The sequence below is a fragment of the Microplitis demolitor genome, chromosome 8 (assembly GCF_026212275.2).
Source record: "Microplitis demolitor isolate Queensland-Clemson2020A chromosome 8, iyMicDemo2.1a, whole genome shotgun sequence".
Lineage (NCBI taxonomy): Eukaryota > Metazoa > Arthropoda > Insecta > Hymenoptera > Braconidae > Microplitis > Microplitis demolitor.
In genome coordinates this window covers 14,150,376-14,175,795 of record NC_068552.1, presented here as the reverse complement: position 1 = coordinate 14,175,795, position 25,420 = coordinate 14,150,376, and the positions used below count along the sequence as shown (strand labels likewise).

General features: G+C 27.4%; 3 protein-coding genes across 4 annotated transcripts; all 3 read right to left on the bottom strand.

The window, feature by feature from the left end:
* Positions 1 to 1,459: 1,459 nt before the first annotated feature.
* LOC128667274 (fatty acyl-CoA reductase 1-like) lies at positions 1,460 to 6,624 on the bottom strand. Its single transcript, XM_053741263.1, has 5 exons — positions 6,177 to 6,624; positions 5,576 to 6,095; positions 5,310 to 5,499; positions 2,832 to 3,080; positions 1,460 to 2,751 (listed from the first exon to the last, which is right to left on the bottom strand). Exons 1-5 carry the CDS (start codon positions 6,420 to 6,422, stop codon positions 2,364 to 2,366), a joined length of 1,593 nt encoding a protein of 530 aa, XP_053597238.1. The 5' UTR covers positions 6,423 to 6,624; the 3' UTR covers positions 1,460 to 2,363.
* A 2,130-nt stretch (positions 6,625 to 8,754) lies between these two features.
* On the bottom strand, positions 8,755 to 11,558 carry LOC103573234 (fatty acyl-CoA reductase 1). The gene is made up of 5 exons (XM_008552228.3): positions 11,091 to 11,558; positions 10,490 to 11,009; positions 10,224 to 10,413; positions 9,311 to 9,559; positions 8,755 to 9,230 (listed from the first exon to the last, which is right to left on the bottom strand). The coding sequence occupies exons 1-5, from the start codon at positions 11,334 to 11,336 to the stop codon at positions 8,840 to 8,842; spliced, it is 1,596 nt and encodes a 531-aa protein (XP_008550450.1). The 5' UTR covers positions 11,337 to 11,558; the 3' UTR covers positions 8,755 to 8,839.
* A 5,054-nt stretch (positions 11,559 to 16,612) lies between these two features.
* LOC103575963 (zinc finger protein 182) lies at positions 16,613 to 23,971 on the bottom strand. 2 transcript variants are annotated; one of them, XM_014442041.2, is made up of 6 exons: positions 23,802 to 23,971; positions 22,314 to 23,094; positions 21,130 to 21,718; positions 20,745 to 21,057; positions 20,424 to 20,649; positions 16,613 to 17,942 (listed from the first exon to the last, which is right to left on the bottom strand). In XM_014442041.2, exons 1-6 carry the CDS (start codon positions 23,897 to 23,899, stop codon positions 17,172 to 17,174), a joined length of 2,778 nt encoding a protein of 925 aa, XP_014297527.2. In that variant the 5' UTR covers positions 23,900 to 23,971; the 3' UTR covers positions 16,613 to 17,171. The 2 variants fall into 2 exon arrangements, with proteins under 2 accessions (XP_014297527.2, XP_014297526.2); XM_014442040.2 differs by having other exon boundaries at positions 20,745 to 21,718.
* Positions 23,972 to 25,420: the final 1,449 nt, after the last annotated feature.

Here is a 25,420-nt window from a genome sequence, read left to right as displayed (position 1 = left end):
ACTTCAAGAACTGCAAATCAGGACAATGAAAATTATACCAGGCATAAATAAAGATACTAAAATAAAATTTCAAAAAATGTTTCAAATTTTGGATTAGACATAGTGAATCGAAAATTAGGATATAATTAATGTATTAGTTCAGTGCGCGTGTATTAATTTAAAACTAAGTGTAAGTTTATTCATTTATGACACCGTTTTGAAAACTTCCGAGCCTTTTATTCGGTGGCGCTGTCGTTGTTCATGAATACGTTTTATACCGATAATTTTAATAGTATTGTCACGAGAGTGAAACTAATTTTAAATAATTTGAATATTTATAAAACAAATGCCCTTTTCTTATTTAATAGAAACGAAACAAGATTCAGTCCGTCACTTAATGACATCAATACAGTGCACATCTTGTATTCAATAAACGATCTTTCTTTGCTTTTCTTTACCACTGTAATTGTGGTATTGTTATTTCTAGTATAAATGTATTGTCATCCTATCATAAGAAATTAATTAATTATTAAGTTAATAGTTATTTAATTAAATTCTTGGATATTACAGTATTTTATTAGTGCTTTCGTGCACCCAGCAAGTAATGATCCACAAAATCTTGAACAACATTGGCATATCTTTATGATCCCATACGATCCAATATATGGGACCCGGATAAGTGAGAAACCTCTATAACTGATTCTTTTTTCCAGGCCCCGGCACCTTCACAACTGACAGCAAGTGATAAATCAAAATTTATATCATTGAATAATTATTGACGAAAAGTTATTTCAAACAAACCAAAATAACGGATTTTCGAGCTAATTTCGATGCCATTAAATAAAGTATTATTAATTAACTCTGTATACATTAATTATATGAATTTCACTTTTATTTATTATCCTCATCTTGCCTGTCTGACTGTCCCTCTATAACTGAAAAACATTGATAAGTGAGAAAAAAATCTTGGTTCCAACAAGTCTCACTTATCCAAGTTTCACTGTATTAACATACCTATTTTTACCTTTACCTCTTTACCTTTACTAATAATGATTGTTATTAAATTACTTAATTAAAATCTTTTTAAATTAAAGTTTGAAATATTGTTCGCAAATACGAGGGTTCTGAACGTTATTTAAGTATAATAAAATATTGGATAAACGTACATATCGTTCAATCAAAATTTTGTCACCGGCGATACAGAAAAACAATATTAATTATTAAATAAAGCAACACAATACATTCAGAACAAAAAAACTTGTATAGAAGCAATATTTTATTAGGTGTAAATCAATAAAACTACACTGAAAAAAATTTTGGTGTAAAAATGGCCACCGAGAACTTTACACGGCTGTGTAAAAGTGTAAAAAATCCTCGGTTTAAATTATCCATCCGTGTAATGATAATTTCCTCGTTATAATTTGAATTAATAAGCATCGAACATTTTTAACTACTTAATCAATAACTATATTAATTTTATTTAGATATTATATAGTATTCTGAACGTTTCAATATTTTTTTTATTATTTTTCTTAACACAAAATTATCATAAATTACATATATTTACATGCTTGACAGTGTTAAAAATTTTTAATTCGCACCACCTAAATTTAACACCAAAATTTTTACACCGTTGCATTGATATGATAGTCACTCTGAATGGGAGTTGCCAGAAAACGTCTGAATTTCACGTTGTTGACTGCAAAAAGTTGATGTTCAATTAATTGATTGTCAAATTGAAAGCAACTCTTGTTCTTCAACCTATTCCCGCAACTTCCTGGAATATTTTCTATCAACTTGTCTTTAAAAAGCAGTCGTCAATTTACAACAATTTGTAGTCCAAGTTGTACTCATATTGTATTCAAAAGTTAGAATAAAGAGAACTTTTGCTGAACAAATGTTTCAGTTGCTTAGCAAACCTGGCTATCTGGTGACGATATCATGAGTCGCTAAAATGTCTCTTACGGCGGACACAGTAATTATTTAAAGCATCACGATGCAGCATCGTAAATTTTGTATATACAAATATAAATTACATTGTATTACAACAAAGTCATCACAGTGATATTCATTTTATTTAAAAGTACATAAATAGAATAATAAATAAAGCTTTTAAGTTGTAATTTATTTTTTTTTTTCTCTTTTTACAATATTAACACTGTGATTTTTCTAATGATTTTTAATACAAAAAGCCTTCGATAAAATGACAGTGTCAAATAGTATAAAAAGTAATTTACATACTATTTAATTATGATTGTATTTAAGATTATCTGTGATTTCGATGTTTATACCGTAAATTTCATTGAAATTATTTTTTCATGAGTATATATATATCTATACATGTATAATGATTAAAAGTTTTTAATACCTATCTCCCTAACAAATTACATATGACAAATATATTTCAGCTTTACGAATTCGGTTATTGGTGAAATTAGGCTTAGCCAGTAACCAAGTAAGTAATATAAAATACATACAATAACTAAAATTTTAAAACTATTAAACGCTAACCACATAAAAGAATATTTTCGTCTGGCCGGGGGATCATCAAGTGGTTCTTTCAACAAATACTTTTTTATTCCAAACCAATATGTATATCCAAACGCATTCCAATTAATAGTGCGTAAATCATTATAAAATAAAAATCTGTCTCGATGATTCATTCTCTCCCACATTTTTTGAGTTTCTGTCACAGTTATCCGCCAATCGTATGTACCCCAATATAATAACGTCTTCAAATTCAATGTTATTTTATAAAATACCGCAACAGCCCTACAAATCAAGAAAAATAAAACGAATATTAGTATCATCACGTTATTAAAATAGGTAAGAGTTTAAATAATTGATCTTACTGTGGTTTTCGTAACATTGCCATAAATACAATATCAGCAATTACTGCTGGTATACCGTGTAATACAAAATGAAACACATAAAATAGAAACCAACATGGTGCTCGTAACAAAAAATTTGGACCAACCATTCGAATGGATGGGCTGTCTCTCCCTTTTGGTACTGTGTAATTTTCAAATTCTGTAAATCTTAAAGGTTTGACTGTTGATGAAGCGTAATTAAATATAAATACTTTTCCATTGTCTTGTTTTCTAGAAAAGCAAAAAAAAAAAAAAGGTAATTGTCTATATTTAGGCTCATCGCATTTTTCAATTTTCCAAGTGCTTATACTTAAAATATCTATAATTAAACTTTTTCTACGTGTTCTATTACACAGCGGATTGAATTGTCTGTGTTTGTTTATGTCTCTATAGAGTGTTATAACACTAGATATCTATCCGGACCTTGCAATTGAGTATACAAAATTGATCAAAATAACAAAAAATTATGCAAATTTTTCAAAAATAAATTTTTTCTAATATATAATTAAATTTTTATATAATACCGTAAGATGGACGGTGGTGATTTAAGGATCTAACTAAGAGTTACAATGTTTTCTGAACTCTTGTTTGTGAAAAATTGACATATTTTTGTTATTCCAACACTTTTAAGGTGTACAACAGCTCACCTAACATTTTGTTGCAAGTACATAGTTTGGACGGTATTCGCCTCCCCTGACTAGTATCGTGTCTGGCTGAAGCCCACAATACTGTTTTACGCCGGCGCGTACTAGCAAGAGATGTAGTTTAAGACAAAAGTGTGTTAACACAGCTTTGCTGACGAGTCCGTTAACGTACTCAGAACGAAACTACACATATTATGACACTGTGCATATTCCTTAAGTTTTTTGGTGTTTGACTTAAGAGTTAATAAGGTATCGGCGGGTAATAAGGCCTAGCTAAGAGAGATTTTGAATAGAATCGAAAATATTGCATTTAATTATCGAAATGTATCATTAATCTTTATTTCAATACATTAGCCATAAAATGTAATGAAGTAATGGTAATTTTTACCATAAACAAACAGAAAATTATACTTTCACAAAAACCATACGAATAAGCCTTATTTTACTACGGTAGGGTAATAAAGCCTACGGGTTAAGCAAACTGGAATAGTTTTGTACTTAATAAAATTTGTATTAGAGATAAATCATCACTTAAATTTAGCAACAATACTTTTTAAGAGCCAGAAGACTCGTTTGCTTAGCTCAACAGCACTTAAAACTATCAGTATCCTTTTTAAGAGTCAGAAGACTACATTGTTTTTTATAATTTCTTCTGCGCTACGAAAGCATATGGCGGATGATGAAATATAGAAGACAAAGAACGTGGTATCGGGACTTCATAAATTTGTCGTAACATCTCTATGCAAGACCCTTCTACTAGAGTAGCCTTTAGCGGAGGTGATTATTTTAAATATCATTTCTGTCACTTAGGCCATATTACTCGACAGGCCTTATTACCCGCGGGTACCTTACATAAAATAATAAGAAAAATTATTGAGCGGCAGAGGCAGCCGGTCGGTTCTCGTATGGCTCGGGCGATCACCCAAGTCAAGCAGCATCGAGCATGATCGCTGCTTGGCTGGATGACCGCTTAGCCACGCGTTGAGCTCGATCAGAGATCTCTGACCGATAGGCGCGGGATGAGGATCTAGTGATCGGTAAAATTCCCATTTTACCGATCACTAAAGCCTCACCCAAACCGAACTGTACTGGCAATGGTTTTCTCTATGATTTCTCTTACCGCTGTACTCCCACAGCCAATGTGAGGGGTAGCGTATCACCGTAATGGTATAATACAGTATAAGTACTGAAAATAATTATAAAAATAATCACGAAAATAATAATAAAAAAGTTCAATTTGGCCGCGTTTTTTAAATAAATAATAAAATAACAATAGGGAAGCTGAGACACCGTGTATTTTCATTAAAAAACTTCTATCTATTAGTGTAAATCACTACGATGACTGGTATTAAATTAAAGGGCGATAAATTCTGAATAAGAAAAGTCAAAAATCAATCTCCTGGGGCTTATTATGTTCGCGAAAAAAATTAATTAAAAAAACAAAATAATTAGTTGTTTACATTTTGTCACGCTGTCGGTAGCAGAGCTGCAGAAACTGAGCTAGAGGGCGCGTGCGAGCCCGGGCTCAGTGGTTGTCATCTACTGCAATTTAAAATATTCTAACCGTTTTGTGTTATTGTTATTTTATTATTTATTTAAAAAACGTGGCCAAATTGAACTTTTTTATCATTATTTTCGTGATCTACGGATTTTTTTACATATTGTCAATAGAAAAAAATCCATTTATTAATTTCCCCCAACAATGGTTAAGAGTAAATTAAGTGGACTAAGGGGCAAAAAGTGTAAAAGTGTAAATCAAGAAATACTATCTTCATAAATGCAATTTTGTCTATAAAGCTAATTGTATGATTATTACTTATTCGTTACAGTATCCCATGTGAGAGCAAGAATTGAATTAGCACACATATCAGCAGGAACGTAATCTTGTATGCAGTCTATTGGGGGTTTTATGTGAATAATACCTAATCCATAACCAATAAATACCAATGCTGGTCCATTGAAATTACCACACCAACCGGGAAATGGTTCCTGATAAGTTGATATTACTGTAAGAATTTGGAAAATTAGTACTTTAACTTATAAGTGATGAGCAGATTTTTCAATATGTAATAAGGAGCTTACTTTGACTCGGTCTGTAAATAATACATGGGTAAGATGTTTCTTTGCCGAATTCTTCGACTAAAGATTCAGCAATTGATTTACCAAACGTATAGATGTTAGCCCACGGCTTACATGTCTCTTCTATAGTTGCTGGCGGTATACCGTTTTTAGCGATTTCATCCGCGTCAATAATGTCTTGGACCATTTTAAGATCCGCTGGTGGCGGGTAACATTTTTCCTCAATCACTTTGTTATAAGAGTGCGAGTATGCAGTTGATATATACATGAAACACACTAATCTTTTGCACTCTCTAGCCAATTCGATCATATATTTTGTTCCGAACACATTACACTTGAGACTATCTGATATTTTTGTTGCAAATTTAACGTTTGATGCATTATGATAAATCATGGTCACTTCATCTATTAACATTTTCTTATCTTCAATGGACACACCTAAATTTTCTTCAATTAAATTTCCTTCAACTATACATACTTTAGATTCAAAATTTGATCGATAACTACGCAATTTTTCAAAAATCTAAAACAACATAATTTTTTATAATAACTTTGCTATTAGTATTATTTGATTACAACTAACAATTAGTTAAAAAGTACTTACTTCGTGTTGAAAATATTTTTTCATACGTTCTTTAGCTGAAACTTTGTGTGATCTCACAATTAAAATCAATTTTTTAATTCCCGCACAATCTCTTAATATTTTTTCAACAACACATTTTCCTAAAAATCCAGTGCAACCCGTCAGTAGTATAGTCTGCCCGTGAAAAAACTCTTTTATTTCGCTTCTTTCCGTTTCATCTTCACCGAAAACTTCTTCGTCACTTATTCGCCGATAAATATCATCCATTGTACAATGTATAACTGTATTTATTCAGTTTACGTTTTATTATAAAAACGAAAAAACTGCGATAGCTTACGTGAGCATATAAATAATTAATAAAAAAAAAAAAAAAAAGAACAACACTAATAGTACGTAATGGTAATTCCAGTACTGTATGTAAACATATATTTATATATACATGTTTGTTATTTTTTGCACAATTGTTGCTAAATGACTTAAGCCCACTGTTCCAAATATTAACGAATCATTCAGCATTTATACGAGAATGATAAATATCGAATCAACTACATATTCATGAAATAATCAATTTAAAAGACTATAATGCACACAGTTTTGAATATATTACTTTCAAGTATGCTGACACACTGTGGTTCATGGTCAAAATGTATATTAGGTCTACCTGGTAAGTGTGTTAGTAGGATTAATATTTACATTAATATAGCTTACGTAGTTGAGCAACATTGTAGTTCAAATTTGATACACTTAATGACAATCAAAATGTAAATAAAATCTGATTATCGATTAATGAATTACAGTTAACCGTCGATGTGCTTTGCCCTCATAACACGGAAAATATGAATATTAAAAATTTATATAAAGTAGTATAGATGCATCTATTATTAATGATCGGTATTGTTATGATTTTCATGCAAAACAGTTAACTAAACTTTGCAGATGCAAAATTACTACTATCATGTTTTTCAGAAGTTAGCTCAGTATTATTAATTGCCGACATAAATTTGTATATTATTAATAGGAACTTGTTATCAATTCACGATACACATTAATAAAAAGGGCGACATTTAGTGAAATTAAATATTTCTATCCCAAACAATGATTTTTTTTCAGTTAGAATTGTCAAATTTTCTCTGTCTATTTTCATACTTTATTCCATTACCCAGTAATTAACATAAAATATCATCTAATTAACGCCAATTAATTTATAGTATACACTAATTGAATAAGTAATATTTATTTATTTTTAGATACAAAACGATAAATTTTGCTTTGTGACATACGTTATCAATTTTGATATAAATGATTCTCATTTTTTAATTAATTATGGTTCTGGCAATGAACTCAAAAATTCGTCCTAAACTAGTGAAATTATTAGCATTAATTATCGTGAACGTTTAGAATTGGCTTCGATTTATGCCTTTTAATCCTTTTATGTATGTGTGTATGTGTGTTGGACAGTATATTTTCGTAGACAGTATAAAATTAGTTGAATTATCAAAGTCAATTTATTTTAATGGGGACAGAACTAAATATTTAAGACAACATATCCATGGAAAAAACATTAAGATTTAAGATATTATTTCTATTACACATATATGAAATATTTGAAAAGAAGACACATTACGATTCTACTGTTGACGTTCAATGTCAATACGATTAATGACTTATTTTTCATATTGTTGACGTCATGTTCTATCTTAGACATTTAGTCTTGTAACCATAATATTAATCGAATTATCAAAGTCAATTTATAGTAATAATACTTCAAAAACGCAGCGGCTGAGGCAGCCGTTCGGCACGCACGTGGCTCGGGCGATCACTGAAGTTAAGTAGCATCGAGCAGGATTACTACTGGGCTGGGTGACCGTTTAGCCACGCGTCGGGCTCGAACGAAGGTCTCTGATCGTTAGGCGAGGGATGAAGATCTAGTGATCAGTAAAATGGGAATTTTACCGACCACTGGAGCTTCACCCAAACCGAAAAAACTCTACTGGCTAGGTTTTCTCTGTGGTTTTCCTACGCCATTGCGCCGCCATTGCACAACGGAGGTAGCAGGGCATCACCGTAATGATGCAGTACAGTCATAAGCACAAGTCGGGCCACAGCCGCAAAAAATAAAAAAGTAGTAGAATCAAAAAGTAGAAAAAAGGTTTGAGCGCCTGCTTTCAAAAATTAAAAGTTCAAGTAAGGATGTTCAGGAAGTGAAAGAAATTTAGTTGGTAAAAAATGGTCGAAAACAAACAGTAAAAGAGAAGCGAAAAATAAAAAGTAGACCCGTGTAAAACACTATGAGTGATACAAGTAAAAATCAAAATAAAAAAATAATAAAAATAAAAATAAATACTTCAAAAACGCTGAGGTTCCGTAAAAGTCCGAAATCGATTGATCAGGCAAATTTTGAGTTATTCCAAAGACCAAGAAATGATTGGGCCTTTTTGTATTAGTTGATTTTCTTAAATAAATTTAAAAGTACTTGATTAGTCAATTTCAAAGACTATTTAAATCTGAATCTTAAGCAACCTCGTCAAAGGCCGTCAGAATCATCTAAATCAGTTAATCTGTTCAGGTGATAATGTTGAGAAAATACTTCAGAATAAAAAGTTATCTCCATTTTTTTGTAAAAAATTTATAATTTGCGGGTACATTTGATTTCAAAAATTAGCGAATTCTAGAAAAGAATTTGATTAAGGCGATGTACAAATATATTTCAGCTTTACGAATTCGGTTATTGGTGAAATTAGGCTTAGCCAGTAACCAAGTAAGTAATATAAAATATATACAATAACTAAAATTTTGAAACTATGGAAAGCTAACTGTATTAAAAAATATTTTCGTCTGGCCGGGGGATCATCAAGTGGTTCTTTCAACAAATACTTTTTTATTCCAAACCAATATGTATATCCAAATATTGACCAATCAACAGTGCGTAAATCATTATAAAATAAAAATCTATCACGATTATTCATTCTCTCCCACATTTTTTGAGTTTCTGTTACAGTTATTCGCCAATCGTATGTACCCCAATATAATATTGCCTTCAAATTCAATGTTATTTTATAAAATACCGCAACAGCCCTACAAATCAAGAAAAATAAAACGAATATTAGTATCATCACGTTATTAAAATAGGTAAGAGTTTAAATAATTGATCTTACTGTGGTTTTCGTAACATTGCCATAAATACAATATCAGCAATTACTGCTGGTATACCGTGTAATACAAAATGAAACACATAAAATAGAAACCAACATGGTGCTCGTAACAAAAAATTTGGACCAACCATTCGAATGGATGGGCTGTCTCTCCCTTTTGGTACTGCGTGATTTTCGAATTCTTTTAAACTCAAAGGGTTGACTGTTGATGAAGCGTAATTAAATACAAATACTTTTCTATTGTCTTGTTTTCTAAAAAAACAAAAAAATATATAAAGTGCTGATAAGAGCTTAGTCTGCGACAATTGTCAAATATTCAAGTAGAGTAATGTAGGCCAAGGGTGCACATTTCAGTCCGAAATGGATGAGCCTGCGCACACGCACTCACAGCGCACACTTGCCCCACATGACTATGCTAAATAAAATACAATATAAGCTTTTTCCAATATTATCGAGTGATATTTTGTCTATTAATTAACCCGTCGGTACTCCCGTTTTGAGCATTTTGTTTACAGGACGCTATTAGAATTATAGGATGTCGCTGTAGTGCGGGCAAGGTTAAGGAAAATCACAATTGTTGATACCATCAGAAATTTGTCAGGCATTAAAATTTACTTATACATATTGATGTTATTAATTGATAGACTTTCCCAAAAAATTTTTCCTTGATGCGTCAACTAATTAATCAAATCCTTTCTCTTATTAATGAATGAATTGATTCCAAAATAAGAAACATACTATGAGATTAATCAAATGTACTAACTATAAAAATGTTATATAATCTTCATAACATCATGAGTATTCGTGCTATTTATAGAACCCCACATTTTATAATTTTATTTTCGTTCAATATTCGTATTGTGGACTATCTAAATGAGTGCAATTTTGTCTGTAAAGCTAATGGTACGATTATTACCTGTTAGTTACAGTATCCCATGTGAGAGCAAGAATTGAATTAGCACACATATCAGCAGGAACGTAATCTTGTATGTAGTCTATTGGGGTATTTATGTGAACAATACCTAATCCATAACCAACAAATGCCAATGCTGGTCCATTGTAATTACCACACCAACCGGGAAATGGTTCCTGATAAGTTGATATTACTGTAAGAATGTGGAAAATCAGTACTTTAACTTATGAGTGATGAGCAGATTTCTCAATATGTAATAAGGAGCTTACTTTGACTCGGTCTGTAAATAATACATGGGTAAGATGTTTCTTTGCCGAATTCTTCGACTAAAGATTCAGCAATTGATTTACCAAACGTATAGATGTTAGCCCACGGCTTACATGTCTCTTCTATAGTTGCTGGCGGTATACCGTTTTTAGCGATTTCATCCGCGTCAATAATGTCTTGGACCATTTTAAGATCCGCTGGTGGCGGGTAACATTTTTCCTCAATCACTTTGTTATAAGAGTGCGAGTATGCAGTTGATATATACATGAAACACACTAATCTTTTGCACTCTCTAGCCAATTCGATCATATATTTTGTTCCAAACACATTACACTTGAGACTATCTGATACTTTTGTTGCAAATTTAACGTTTGATGCATTATGATAAATCATGGTCACTTGATCTATCAACATCTTTTTGTCTTCAATAGATACACCTAAATTTTCTTCAATTAAATTTCCTTCAACTATACATACTTTAGATTCAAAATTTGGTCGATAACTACGCAATTTTTCAAAAATCTAAAACAACATAATTTTTTATAATAATTTTGCTATTAGTATTATTTGATTACAACTAACAATTAGTTAAAAAGTACTTACTTCGTGTTGAAAATATTTTTTCATACGTTCTTTAGCTGAAACTTTGTGTGATCTCACAATTAAAATCAATTTTTTAATTCCCGCACAGTCTCTTAATATTTTTTCAACAACACATTTTCCTAAAAATCCAGTGCAACCCGTCAATAGTATAGTCTGCCCGTGAAAAAACTCTTTTATTTCGCTTCTTTCCGTTTCATCTTCACCGAAAACTTCTTCGTCACTTATTCGCCGATAAATATCATCCATTGTACAATGTATAACTGTATTTATTCAGTTTACGTTTTATTATAAAAACGAAAAAACTGCGATAGCTTATGTGAGTATATAAATAATTAATAATTAAAAAAAAAACGAACAACTTAATAGTGCGAAATGATAATTTCAGTACTGTACGTAAACATATATTTATGTATACATGTTTGTTATTTTTCGCACAATTGTCGCCAAATGACTTAAGTACACTATTTCCAAATTTTGCGATTCATTCAGCTTTTATACTAGAATGAGAAATGCCAATTTAACTCCATATTCATGGAATAATAAATGTAAAAGAGTTTACAACGCACAGTTTTTAATATATTGTTTTCGAATATGCTGACACATTGTGGTTCATGGTCAAATTATACATCAGGTCTACTAATAAGTGTGTTTATAGGTTGATATTATAAAATAAAACCTATTTAAATATGATTATTTTATTCATTAAATTATACAAATAAATAAAGACCAAAGTAAAAACTTAAAATGTATTTATTCATAAACGTCATTAACAAAATATAATTTTCAACAAAATCATTAAAATATATATGTAATAGCTTACGTGGTAGAGCAACATAATTTAACTCAATACAATAAATAACTGACAATAAATTTTCAAATAAAGTTAAATAAAAGAGAGATTGCGATTCAGATTAGCATGAAGAAATTGCAGGTTCGACTTGTTGCTCTGAGCTGCTCTGAGTACATTCATTTTCCTTACATTGCGTCTTCGTTTTTCTTCTTTGAACTCTGCCCTAAAATAATTTAATGCATGGAAATATATGTACTCCAAACATTAAGCCGAACCTGCTATAACATCGAGTCTTAACATTTTCCTAAAGAACCAAAGATATCCGAATCGCATTTTCTACTAACCCATCTATAAAAGTTGATTATTAATTAATAATTTATATGAGTCTTTGTCAGTTGATTTACTTTTAATTACCACGTGAATGTTATTAAGTCCCAATAAATAAAGTAATCTTTGATTTCATGAGCATTTCGTTATTTAATCAAAATGATAATTATAAAACATACTCTCTAAAAATGAATTAGTGAAATTCAGTGCAAACTAGTGAATGTGTACTGGAAACTAGCTATAAGTATACCACTGGTCGAATTAGTGGTATAATTATAGCTGTAACAATAGTGACTATCCACTGATTTGCAGTGAACATCACTAATTCATTTTTAGAGAATATTAAACATTATTGACATCATTTTTTATTATTAGTGATGTTAATTATCATAAAATAATTCATTTTAAACCTCCTTAAATTAAATACAGTCGAACTCCATCAACTTGGATTCCATTATCTTGGAACTACTCCTCAATCTTGATACCTACTACGAGCTAAGCTGTCTCCCACCCCATGCTATCCGCGCCTGTATATATTTATGTGCATCATCCATGTAGATGTAAGAGTGCGTATGTATAGTTTATTTTTTACGGGAGAAGGGGCATCCGTTAACTCGAAAATCCTAAGAAATTTCCGCTCTTCTGTAGACTGACTGTCCGAGTTAATTGAGTTCGACTGTATTATTCATTGAACAGGGTGTATTATTGCTAAAATATTTATTTTCATAGACCATGTTCCAGGTACTAATCATTGAATGAAATTTGACATATTAGCAGATAATGATAAAGAAAAAAATCCCATTAAATTTTTGAAGAGTTACAGAGAAAAAATAAATTTGATGAAACCTATGCGTACTCATGTAGCACTTCAAGATTTTATTTAAATTTTCTTCTTATCATTATCTACTAGTATGTGAAATCTCTTACAATCTGAACAAAAATTCTAAAATGAACTGTACTATTTCAATATAAAATATTGCCCTAAAAATTATTAGCGACCATCGGATGGATTAATAATATTCAAATTATCACTTCTTTTAATAACGTTATGAAAATTTTTTGGTGAAATAAAACTATAATTTTTTACTCGTTCATTTATTTATCTAATTAATTAATAAACCGAGTATTTTATAAATTCATTTATAGTTTCTCTAATAAATGAAACATGTATAAGATTTTAATATACTAAAAAAAGTTCCGGTACGAAATTAGCATCGTAACCTTTACTCCGTTCTTTTGACTCAAGTGTAAGCATGGACTTATTTTTATACTTGATATAGTTTTAACATAAAAAGAAATACTAGATTTGTTTAAATACCTTTGATTAAATTTTTAAGTAACAATTGATAAACTACAATAAGTAATAATAATAAATATAAATCTATTTGGTTTATAGAAAAATAATTGAGTATTAAATGAAGTAAAAAAGCTGATAGCATATTATTTTTTACCGCTTTCTTTGGCCGTTAAAATTGTTACGTTTGGATTTTTCTTTCTAACTTATATCTGATACACATACATATTTATATTATGAGTTGATTATATTCAACAAACTACGTAATCATTTCCATCGTTACCACATTGTTAAAATAATCGTTAAAATTACAAAATTTAATTCACTATTAGTTTTTTTTTTTTTTTTTTTTTTTTTTTTTTGTAAATAATTGTTCTTATTTTTGTTTAATATACGCACTATTTTTTTTTATTTAATACCTTATATTTATATATTGGCACACTCATTGACAATTATAAGTTATATATATACATATATATATTAGACCATGCCGAAAAATAATCGATATTATTTTCGGTCTCATACGAAAATTACATTGAACGTAAAATAAAGAAATTTGGGTACCAAGTTGTGCCCTCAGACTCAATTACAAAATGCGCGCTCGCTTAAATAAGATTCCCCATTTAAATAATATGGAAAAAAATTTGTTTTTAACTTTGAAATTTTATAACTCGTTACCAGATTATTAAATTGAAATGCCCGTAATATAATTTTGTAGAGAATCGAACGCTCTACAAAGAAGGTCTTTTATAATTTTTTCATAAATCGCTTTTATTTGGCAAGGTCTAAATATATATATATATATATATATACAGAAAAAAAGTTTCGACTGAAAGTAAATATTCTTAATTCAAGAAATTTTTTTTGAAAACTTCAATTTTCTCAGATAAAGGATAGAGATCTCCTCTAACCAAGATAAATTCTCTCGGCTCAAGAAAATCATAACTTGGTTTCCAAAAACGTTTGTTTTCCAAAATAATTTCTTGACTCAAGACAACTTTTTTTTCTGTGTATAAGTAAGCACATGAAAGAGATTTAGTGCCATTTTATTTTTTTCAAACAACTAACAATAATGTTAATTTTGAGTTTATGCATTCTAAAATAGTTAATAAAAAGTAATGAGAGGCACTCAATTTTTTTTTCTTATAATCCATCTACTTAAAACTAATTAATCACTACACAAATATTGCTATTTTTATATCATTATAGTGAGCGATAAAAAATACGTTTAACAAAAGAATATTTGTTTATTAAAGAATTAAATTTTCCTTTATCGTAAATAAAATATATTTTATAAATTTAAAAAATTATTGTTTTTTATTTATGATGTAAATTATGGAATTTTTTAAAAAAGTTATTAAAAATAAATTATTTAGTCAAAGAGGTATTTACTTTGTCATAGTTTTTTATCTGCTCACTATACTTTTTATAAAACTAATTTAGAAATGTGATATAACATCCTTAAAGTGTATATAATTTTATAATAAATATATGTTAAGTTAAATTTGAATATTTTTAAAAAAGTTATTTATGTGGAAGTATATGTATATAAACAAGGTTCTAAATTAGATTTGTACATTAGATAGAAGGCAAAGATTTACCGACAGTCAACCGACAGAAGTTTTAATTATTTCTAGTGTATTTGGACCTTAATTTTTTTTTCTAATAATACTAATTCTTACACTCAAAATTTCCGAAGTGAACGCGGATTAAATCCGGAGTAAATGTGGAGCAGATGACTGTTTATTTATTTCGTTCCCTCGGAGTTAAATTTGCTCCGAAGGAGAGTTTATCTTAATATTAAAACTCCCAATCATGATGAATGTGGGTTTAAAGAAAATCTAGACCACTCCGAAATCACTCATCCGAAAAATACTATCTATTTAAGTATATGGAGTGATTTTTTCTAAAACTCCGGAACTAGAATTGACGGAGTAAATTCGGATTTAAATAATATCTATAATCACTCCGTATTTACCCCCTATTTTTTACCGTATAGAAATAAGTTAATAAATAAGTCTGTTATATAATATTGACTAATGACAACAGTGGTTTGAAGTGATTATTTAATAGTCACATTATCAATACCAATTATGATTATTGATATATTTTTGTATAAAAAGTATAGATCACAGTATTATTAATATAAGTCTACTTATTTATTTTACATTTAGAATGTGTTGCGTTTAGAGAGTTAAAAAAAAATTTTTTTTTTGGTTTTATTTACTTAGTTTCTATAAGATTAATTTAAAAATTTACTTTTTTGATTAACTCAATTTTTATATAAAAAAAGAAGAAACCAATTGATCTTCTTTAAAAAAATACTTAATGGCAAAATCTATTGTAGGGTGATCTCTCCCGTGAATGAACACAGTCAGTAAACGAACTTTATTTAATTGTTACTTACACATTTAGAATTTAAATTCTAATTCCATTGAATCCTTTTGTATTATAAGATTGAAAAATAGGTTTGTTCATCCACTAGTTAAGCGTTCATTTATTGGATCAGACACCCTAGTAATAATTTAATTTAAAAAATTGTTTTTTTTTTTGTGCTAAAAGTTAATTTCATTTGGATTGAAAATTGAAGTATTATTTCGTTTTTTGGGCAACTGAAATGCAAGAATTTTGAATAATATTATTGGAATTGTTGAGTATTTCTATTAAATAATTAATAATAAAGGGTATTGGCATCACCATTTAGCTCAAACTTTTTAAAATAAAACTATTAAAAAGAAATCATTAAATATTACCCACTTATTGTTAAATTATCACTTCTGTATTTAGCATGGCAGGAAAGCAATGAACAATAGCGAATAATTTTTATCGTCTCATCTAAAATTTAATTTTTTTAAGCTACGACTTTTGTTTACTCGTTTATTATTATTATAAAATATTGAATAATAATTCTGTCGTAAACGAAATGGTATGATATTATTTGCTATAATAGCTACTTGCCAATTTTAAATTATTCAATTATAATCATTAATACTGATTGTCTGTATCAATGAATTTGAATCATTTAAAGTAAATAAATTAATATTTTTTTTTTTTTTATAACTTACATAAAATCATTTTTTGATATATTTTTTTCTATGTATAGCTTAAATTTGATAATAGCATTCAATTTAATTCAGTACTAGATGCAATACAAGTATTGAGCTTGAATGTTTAGGTCTTGTGTCCTAGAGTCTTAGGATTGTTGCAATGCTGCAAATCGGTCGCAACAATGCACTGTAAAAAATTTTGGTGTAACAATGGCTCCCGAGAACTTTACGTGGCCGTGTAGTGTAAAATAACGGTGTAAATTAGCTTTCCGTATAAATTTAACACAGTGTAATCTATATTTTTCTACACCATTCCGTGTTACTCGTTATAATTTTGATTAATGAGCGACAAATGATCATCGAACATTTTTAACTACTTAATCAATATATTTCAATACATAATCAAAGTATTTTTAACATTTCAATATTTTTATGATTATTTTTCTTAACATACTTGACAGTTTAAAAATATTTAATTCGCACCGCCTAAATCTAACACGATATTTGGTGTAATTTTCACGCCAAAATTTTTACACTAAGTCCAAAAATTTTTACAGTGCATGAATATAAGGACATAAAGTTACTGCCGTAATACAGAAATTTATTACCACAAGTATTAATATCTATTCTAAGGAGTATACTTGCATATTGTTCGTAAGTAAAATATTTTTATCATTAATTAAAGAATCATTGGAATAAAATCTATGAACACTATTAAAGTGTTTAGATATATCAGTCTTTGAAGAAAATATTTCATTGCAATATTCACAACTAAGTGTTTTTATTTCATGTATTTTAATATGTTTAATTAATTCATATTTTTGTGAAAATATTTTATCACAAATAGTACAAGTAAATGGTTTAATACCACTATGAGTACGTTCATGAATAGTTAATGCACCTTTACGTGTAAAACTTTTATTACAATATTGACATGTATAAGGTCGTACTTCAGAATGAACTTTCATATGCTGACTAAGATTACTCGAGCATCTATATTGCATATTACATATTTTACATACATACGGACGTTCACCAGTGTGAATTCTTTCGTGAATAAGTCGCGCTTCTTTGGTAACAAATGCTTCGCCACAAAATTGACACATGTGTGGTCTTTCTGTTGTATGGATTGATTTAGTATGATATTTTAATGAACTTTTATTAGCTAATTTTTTACCACATATATCACATTCAACTCTTGGCTGTGTACCATTATGTGTACGCTCATGATTTAATAATGCAGCACGTTTAGGAAATGCACGTGAACATATTTTACATTGAAATATTTCTTTATCATTACATTTTTTTTTAATACTTTCAAGTATATCATTATCAGTGTGCTCTTTACGATGTAATTTTAATTCACTCATTGATTTAAATCTGCATTCACATACCTAAAAAATATTATTTTTATTTTTCATCGTAACCTAAGTATTCTTCAGCTTAATTTAAAGTTTAATAGATAAATTAATTTAAGTCCATTATTACTTTACTGTAAACTATTAATATAATTATTATGGTTATTACGGTAGATGGTAATCATATTAAGTTATTTACTCAGTAGAAAAGTCCTTATAAACGTTTTATATATAAATATAAATTTTACGTTTTAAAACTTATTAATTATATATATTTTCATAATGAAATTTTAATTTAATGAAAAATGTATGTTTATGTATGAATTATTAATTGATAATAATGAATCAGATCATTAAATGTTAAAATGACTGCAGTTTTATTATTCATAAAATGTTCACAATTCATTAGAATTGTAAATTTTCGTTAATTATATAACTATATATGATCCTGAAGTTACCAGACAACTAACAATTTTCGAATTTTTTCAAATAATTCAATTAAAAAAAAAAAAAAAAAAAAAAAAAAAACTAAAAATATGCACATGTAGAAAATTAACAAAACTATAGGTGCAATTTTCTGAAAAAAATTTTTTTTTATAATTTATAGTTTTTAAAACATTCAAATACTATTTGACATCGGCTAACTTCGGTATCATAAATATATACTTTATTTTTAAAATAATATGAATAATATAAATTTAAAAAGATATTTTTATAAAACGAATTAAATAATATATATTTTATTTTATAATGCATAGCTAAGCCCCGATCGATAACTGCCTGGCAAGCCGCTTTTCTAAAAATCATGAAAAAAATAAGTCTACTTTGTGTCTTATTTTTAATTAATTATTTACTTTTTTTTTTAACAGAGCTGCATTCATTTTTTTTTTTTTTTTTTTTTTTACATAACAATGTAAATAATGTAAAAACACGTTTTTTTCGTAGACTAAACTCTTATGTTGATGAACAAAAAATAATTATTGAACATTGATTAGGGTACATAAGTACTTTTACGTCAAATTAACCGAAATTGTAAAAAAATGATCATTTCTTTTTGTTTTATTTAATATTTCGATAAATAAATTTATAACTCGTAAGAGGTTTTTGAATTTTAAAAGAGACTTCGAAAATATTGTTATCTATTCTAACAATTATATTACAGCATTACTATGATTTTTATATGAAACTTAGAAGTAGAGTTAATGTTCAAATATTTAGTAAAATTGATCGCGTGGATATTCAAGTATAAAATTATTTAACAAGTCTGCTTAATGAAGACAATTCCGATGTATTGTATAATATTTGTTTTCAAGAACATAAAAATCTACATATGATATAATTTCAGACCCGTTTATTGTAACAAAAGTTTGAAAAATTGGATATCTTATTTGTACCTCCGACACTTGCGCACAAATAAAACATAACTTATACTTAAATAACTGAGAATTTAAAACGAGCCATTATTTGAGATAAATTGAAATTTTGAAACGAATAAAATTTTCATTCGATAAATGATAACTTCATATACTGAATTACATATTTCATTCAATAATTCAAGACTTTATCTATAGAAATGGTTTATTCAAAAATTGTCATTTTCATTCTTTGAAATAAAAACGAAATAAATAAAATCTAAATTGATTTTTTTTTGTTAGATTAATAATTTATATTTATGCCATTAGTAAAAAAATTAATTAATTTTTTCTTTAATTTAACAATTCAGCCCTAGAAAAAATTTTAAGATGCATAATCAATATAAATGTATTTATTTAGGATATAGAATTCATTGACAGCGTACAAAAAAATACAAAAAAGTTGGAAAATCCAAGCGTGCAGAATTCACTTGCTCATTTAAAAAGTGTTCAATAGGTGGCAATCCTATTTGCAAGAATAAAAAAAAATGAATGACATAAAATAATTATAATGATAAAAAAAATAGCAGCGAATTTTTTTCATGATTGCCAGTTTTAAGTTTTTATTAATTATAATTGAATCGAAAAGATTTAGATAGTGGTTTTCAAACGAGTTCTTTTTTTTAAGAATTCAAGTGTAAAAAAAATTAAAATAGATCAGTCGGTGGTGTAATATTTGAGTTATTTTGTTTACCAACATTCGAACATACTGACGGAAATCACAGGTTTTTCTACATTTTTTTTTTTCAATAATTATTTTAAAAAAAGCGACTTAAAATTGTGTTCGTTTTAATCATTAATAAACTATCTTTCAAATGGTTCGATTTTTTTTTCTACTTGAGGATATTTGAATAAGTGTAAATATGATTTTTCGTGAGTGAATCAACTGGGACCGAGTAAGCGTTCGCAGAACATCTTATTGCTTTGCAATTGAATTGTACAAAATTGTTCTTAATTTTTCACGATAGCGATCACCTTAAATATTTAAGTAACAGTATATATTACAACGGTTGCTAACAGAAAATAAAGAAAGAGTGATTTTATTAAAAATTTGAAGTAAGGTTTTGTACTGAGGATGTCTATGTATAATTTGTAAAACACTTACACTACAAGTATACATCCCGTCATCTTTATTATGTCTTTTCATATGCGTATTCATATTACCCCTGCGATTGAATGACACACCGCAAATAGGACAAGTGTGTTTATTCAAACCATGCGAAAGTCGATGTTGTCGTAATTGAATTCTTTTAGAAAATGCTTTTTCACATTGTTCACATTTATATGGTTTATCGCCATTATGTTGATTCATATGTTCTTTCAAATGAAATCTGTAATAAATATAAATGCAAATTAAGATTATAGCATAAATACAAATACCATTGTATGATTATACTTATAATTGTGATAAAATAAATTTATTAACCTTGATCTGAAAGCATTACCACATACTTCACAATTATGCCTTTTTTTTTTAGTGATATCTAAATGTGTACGTTTATGTCCTCTCAAATTATTTGAATGTTTAAAACTTTTACCACAAAGATCACATAGATAAGGTTTATCTTGACGATGTGTAGCCTCATGTACATCTAAGCTTGACCATTTTTCATATATTTTATCACAAATACCACATTTAAATAGCATTTGTAATCCACTGTGTTTATCAGATATATGATTTTGTAAATCTTTACGATTGAAAAATGACAATGAACAGTGTCCGCATTTACGTTCTTGATCTGGAAAAGTTGTTCTTGTATGATATAAATCATGTATTAATAAATCTTCTTCTTTATTAAATAAATCCTTACACTTTTTGCACCTAAATGCGGGGTAGCCACGTTGATCATTGTATAGTACATCGGTATCATCAAATGTTTGATCATTATTAAATATATCTTCCGTTATTGGATCAACAATATCTTGATGGCTACTTGTTTCTGTTAATGCACCTTGTTCACATTTATCTTCATACTTATCATTAGCATTATTTAAACAATTTATCTGTTCTTGTGGCGGTTGATTGTTATCTATTATTAAATTATCAACAGTATTTTCCACATTTAAATTTTCTGATGTATTATTCGTAATATTTGTAGAGTCAAGTGCTAATGGTTCTAATAATAAATTATTTAAATCTGACTGTAGTACATATTTAAAACGATCATCTAATTTTGTTGATGGATTATTTGGACATTGTATAACTGTTTGATTAGTTTGTATTACTGGATTACTTTCCGTTACTTGATTATTTAATTCAGCTACATCTATGCTGCTAGATTTATCTTTTTCGGTTACTGCTTCTAACTCATCAACTGTTGAAGTATCCATGCATATTTCATTATTTATTTCTATTTCATTTAATGAAATTAATTCGCGATATCTATCTTCATTATTATACTGAAATTCGAAAATAAATGTAGATAATTTAGATTCGCTGGAACAGTTTACAATAAATAACTGAATTAAAATAAAAATAACTAAATTAATATTGAAATTATTAATTAATTCTGTATTTAATAAAGAAAAAAAATAATTTATGATTAACGAAAATATATTATAGTCGAAAATATAAACTATAAGTAGTATTGTGGGCCATAAGGGTGCAAGAGAAAATCAATACTTGAGTTTACTGAATCAAATCCACTTCAAAACTATTATGGTGAATATTTTGTTACAACAGAAAATTAATTGTTTATTATGATAATTAATAAATAGTTTTTTTTTTTTAATTCTTATAATTACTTTTATTTCACGATTACCAATTAACTACTAGATTGAATTATTCGAAATGATGCTCCTTTTTCAAATTTATTAATAATACTTATTACTTATTAATAATTTATTAATATACGACCGTTTTCCTCAGAGTTACAGCGTGTTGAAAATCACTTAAAAATTTGGAATTTTTTTTAATATTCCTTAATTTTTGTGAGTAATTTAAACGTAAAATGATGGCAAAAAAAAATTTTAACAGTAATGTCGAAAAGCTTACCTTAGTTGGAAGATTAAAATATTTTCTCAACCTAATATCAGTTTGCAAGCATGTAATAACTAAAGAATGAGAAATTTCTAATTTATCATAGCAGTCAGAGCAAATTTTTCGCGGCATTGAATCGTTTGAATCAACAGCTATTGGCAAATGTAAATTTATTTTATCAATTGTTTTAAAGTTTGTTTGATTGTCAGAAAATATGTCAATACCATTGCCAATTGATTGGCCGCATAATCTGCATAAACTATTATATCTTACTGAAATATCCTCACTACCATTATTATCATCATCAAATTGTTCTATATTAATATTTATATTGCAATAATTATTTAAATTTCTATCACCACTATCAATAGAAGTAACATTACTATTTATTTCATTAATATGAGTACTAATACTACTATTTGATCCATGTAAATCAGCACTATAAATTGCATTTTCAAAATTTGATGTTGCTGTGTCTTCAAAATTATTTGATGGACAATCATTGACATCATTAATACAATTATTTAATTGCATTGCATTTATAATATTATCAGTTTCTGGTGTATATTGTTTCAATTCATAATAGTGTGGCTCTGATGGCGATTCATTGTTTATTGATAATTGATGGTGAAATAACGTTGGTACAGCACCTTCTGTTAATATTGTATTATTTGTTTTACTTATGAAGTAACGATCTTCAATATGATTTGAGCATATGTAATAATTATTATGTAATTCTTCATTTGATTTAATTAATAAATCTTGTCGCCCACAATTGTGTGCCCAAACTGTAGACCTATTTTAATTAAAATATTAATTTTATTAATAAAGTAATAATAGTGATTAAGAACTCCAATTAAACGTGATTGAAACTCAATCGGATTTCTACCAGATTCAATCAGAAACAAACATTCAATCAGAATTGCTCGGGAGCGTTCCAATTATCTGATTGAAGGTTTCAATCAGATTGAATCGGAAAATAATAAATTTATATTTCGATCATTTTCCGGTATAATCCGAGGAAATATTTCAATCGCATTTTATCGGAAAATAATAATTTTTAATTTTCCCGATTAAATCCGATTAGAATTTTCCAATCGGATTCAATTGGAGTTTTTTAAATCAGAGAGATTAATTACTATAATTATTTAAAAATAAAATACTATAAAAATATATAATTATTATTAAATTATTTCGATTTTTATTGAAAGAGACGTCATAATAAATTTAGTATTAATCCTGATTAAACAAAACGATTCACTCAATGATAAATGTAAATCTATATAGTATTAAAATTGAATAATTTTGAATTGTTTTAAATCATTTCTAACCGTTTTAAATCGTTTCTTTTAATCAAGAAATGTAATAACATGTTTTCAGTAAAAAAAAGTATTTTTTGTTTAAAATTTAAAAAATAAATAACAAAATTTAATTAAATAAATAAAAAAAATTTTTATCAAAAAATAAACATTTAATTTTATAAAACGAGATTAAAAATCTTACATTTCATTGTTAGGAAAGCTGATAAAAATAATATCACTTGAATCTTCATTTTTAGATGAATATTTACATGTACTTGCTGCGCAAACAACTTTCATCATTTTTATAATAATAATAATTATTATTATTACAGTGAATTAAAATTTATAATTAAATAAATTAAAATAATAAAAGTAAAAATTATGTTTATATTTAATCACAATATAAATTTATCATTTGTTGACTGAAAAAAAAATTAATTACTAGTCTTTTAGTTTTTGGTTTTAAATTTAAAAAAAAATATTTATATTGTTAAATAAATAATATAATAAAAATATTTAAATATATTGGATCTAAACATAAAATATCAGGCATCTCAGTGATAAAAAATATGAGCTGTCAAAAACAGCTGTTTTGTACATATGGTTGTCAACAATAAAAACAAAATAAAAAAAAAAGTCAAACGTCAAAAAATATTCTCAGAATAGCACAACTGTCAATTAGTTAATGGGAAGACCACAGTATTTAATAATGGCGTTAGTATTGTAATTACACACAAAAAAAGACACTTTTCACGTACACGATTATATATAAATGCTCATACAACTATGCCCTCTGTAAGAATTCATCCACTTTGCATTATTGTGGCGGTAAATTTAAACCTAGATATTTTTATGCAATTTATTTTATGAGTGTGGATGTAAATGACAAATAACAATTTTTTAAATTGTAAAATAAATGAATAAAATGTAATTAGATTAAAAATTAAAAAATGCGTATTTAGACAAATAAAAAATCCGTGAGCGCATTTTTTTAAATTTAGTTATTTTGATTAATTTATTGATTTATTTTAAAGTTTTGAATTCTCTTATGTTTGCTACATTCACACTCATATTTATTTTGACTGGACATAAATTATGAAGTAAAAATTGTGCGAAATAAGCTTTGAAATTTTTCTATACTTTTAGTAGATTCAAAAATTACGTATGCAAATTAATTACCTTTAATTTCATTAAAAAAATCATATACAAATACCCAAAATTTTTATCATAATTTTAGGAAGATCATTTTTTTGCCTGCTGTTAAGAAAAAAATGTGTATAGATATATCTTGTATTAATATAAATCATAATATAAATTATATTTGTAATAATATTAATCCTGAAGTTAGCAGACAATTAACAATTTTCGGATTTGTTTTTTAAAAAATCAATTATAAAATATAAAAATATACACGTAGAAAATTAAAAAATCTACAAGCGCAATTTCTTTTTATAATTTATAGTTTAAAAAAAATTATTAGACATCGGCTAACTTCAGTGTCATGTAATAATAAGTTTTTAAAAATGAGCGTGAATGTAGCTGACAGTTGTCAATTTTAAAAATTTTAAAATAAGTGATTTAAATGTAAATCGAATAAATTTAAAAAAAATGCGCATTTATATAAGTGAAGAATCAGTATATGAATTTTTTTTACTCTTTATATTTTGAGATGTTTAATTCGTTTATTTGAAATTTAAAATTTGTCTCATCTACTCCATTCACATGAGTGTGAATGTAGCAGTCATCAGACAAATTTAAAATTATAAATAAATAGAGTAAATAATTTAAAAAATAATATTTATAAGAAATGCACTCATTAAT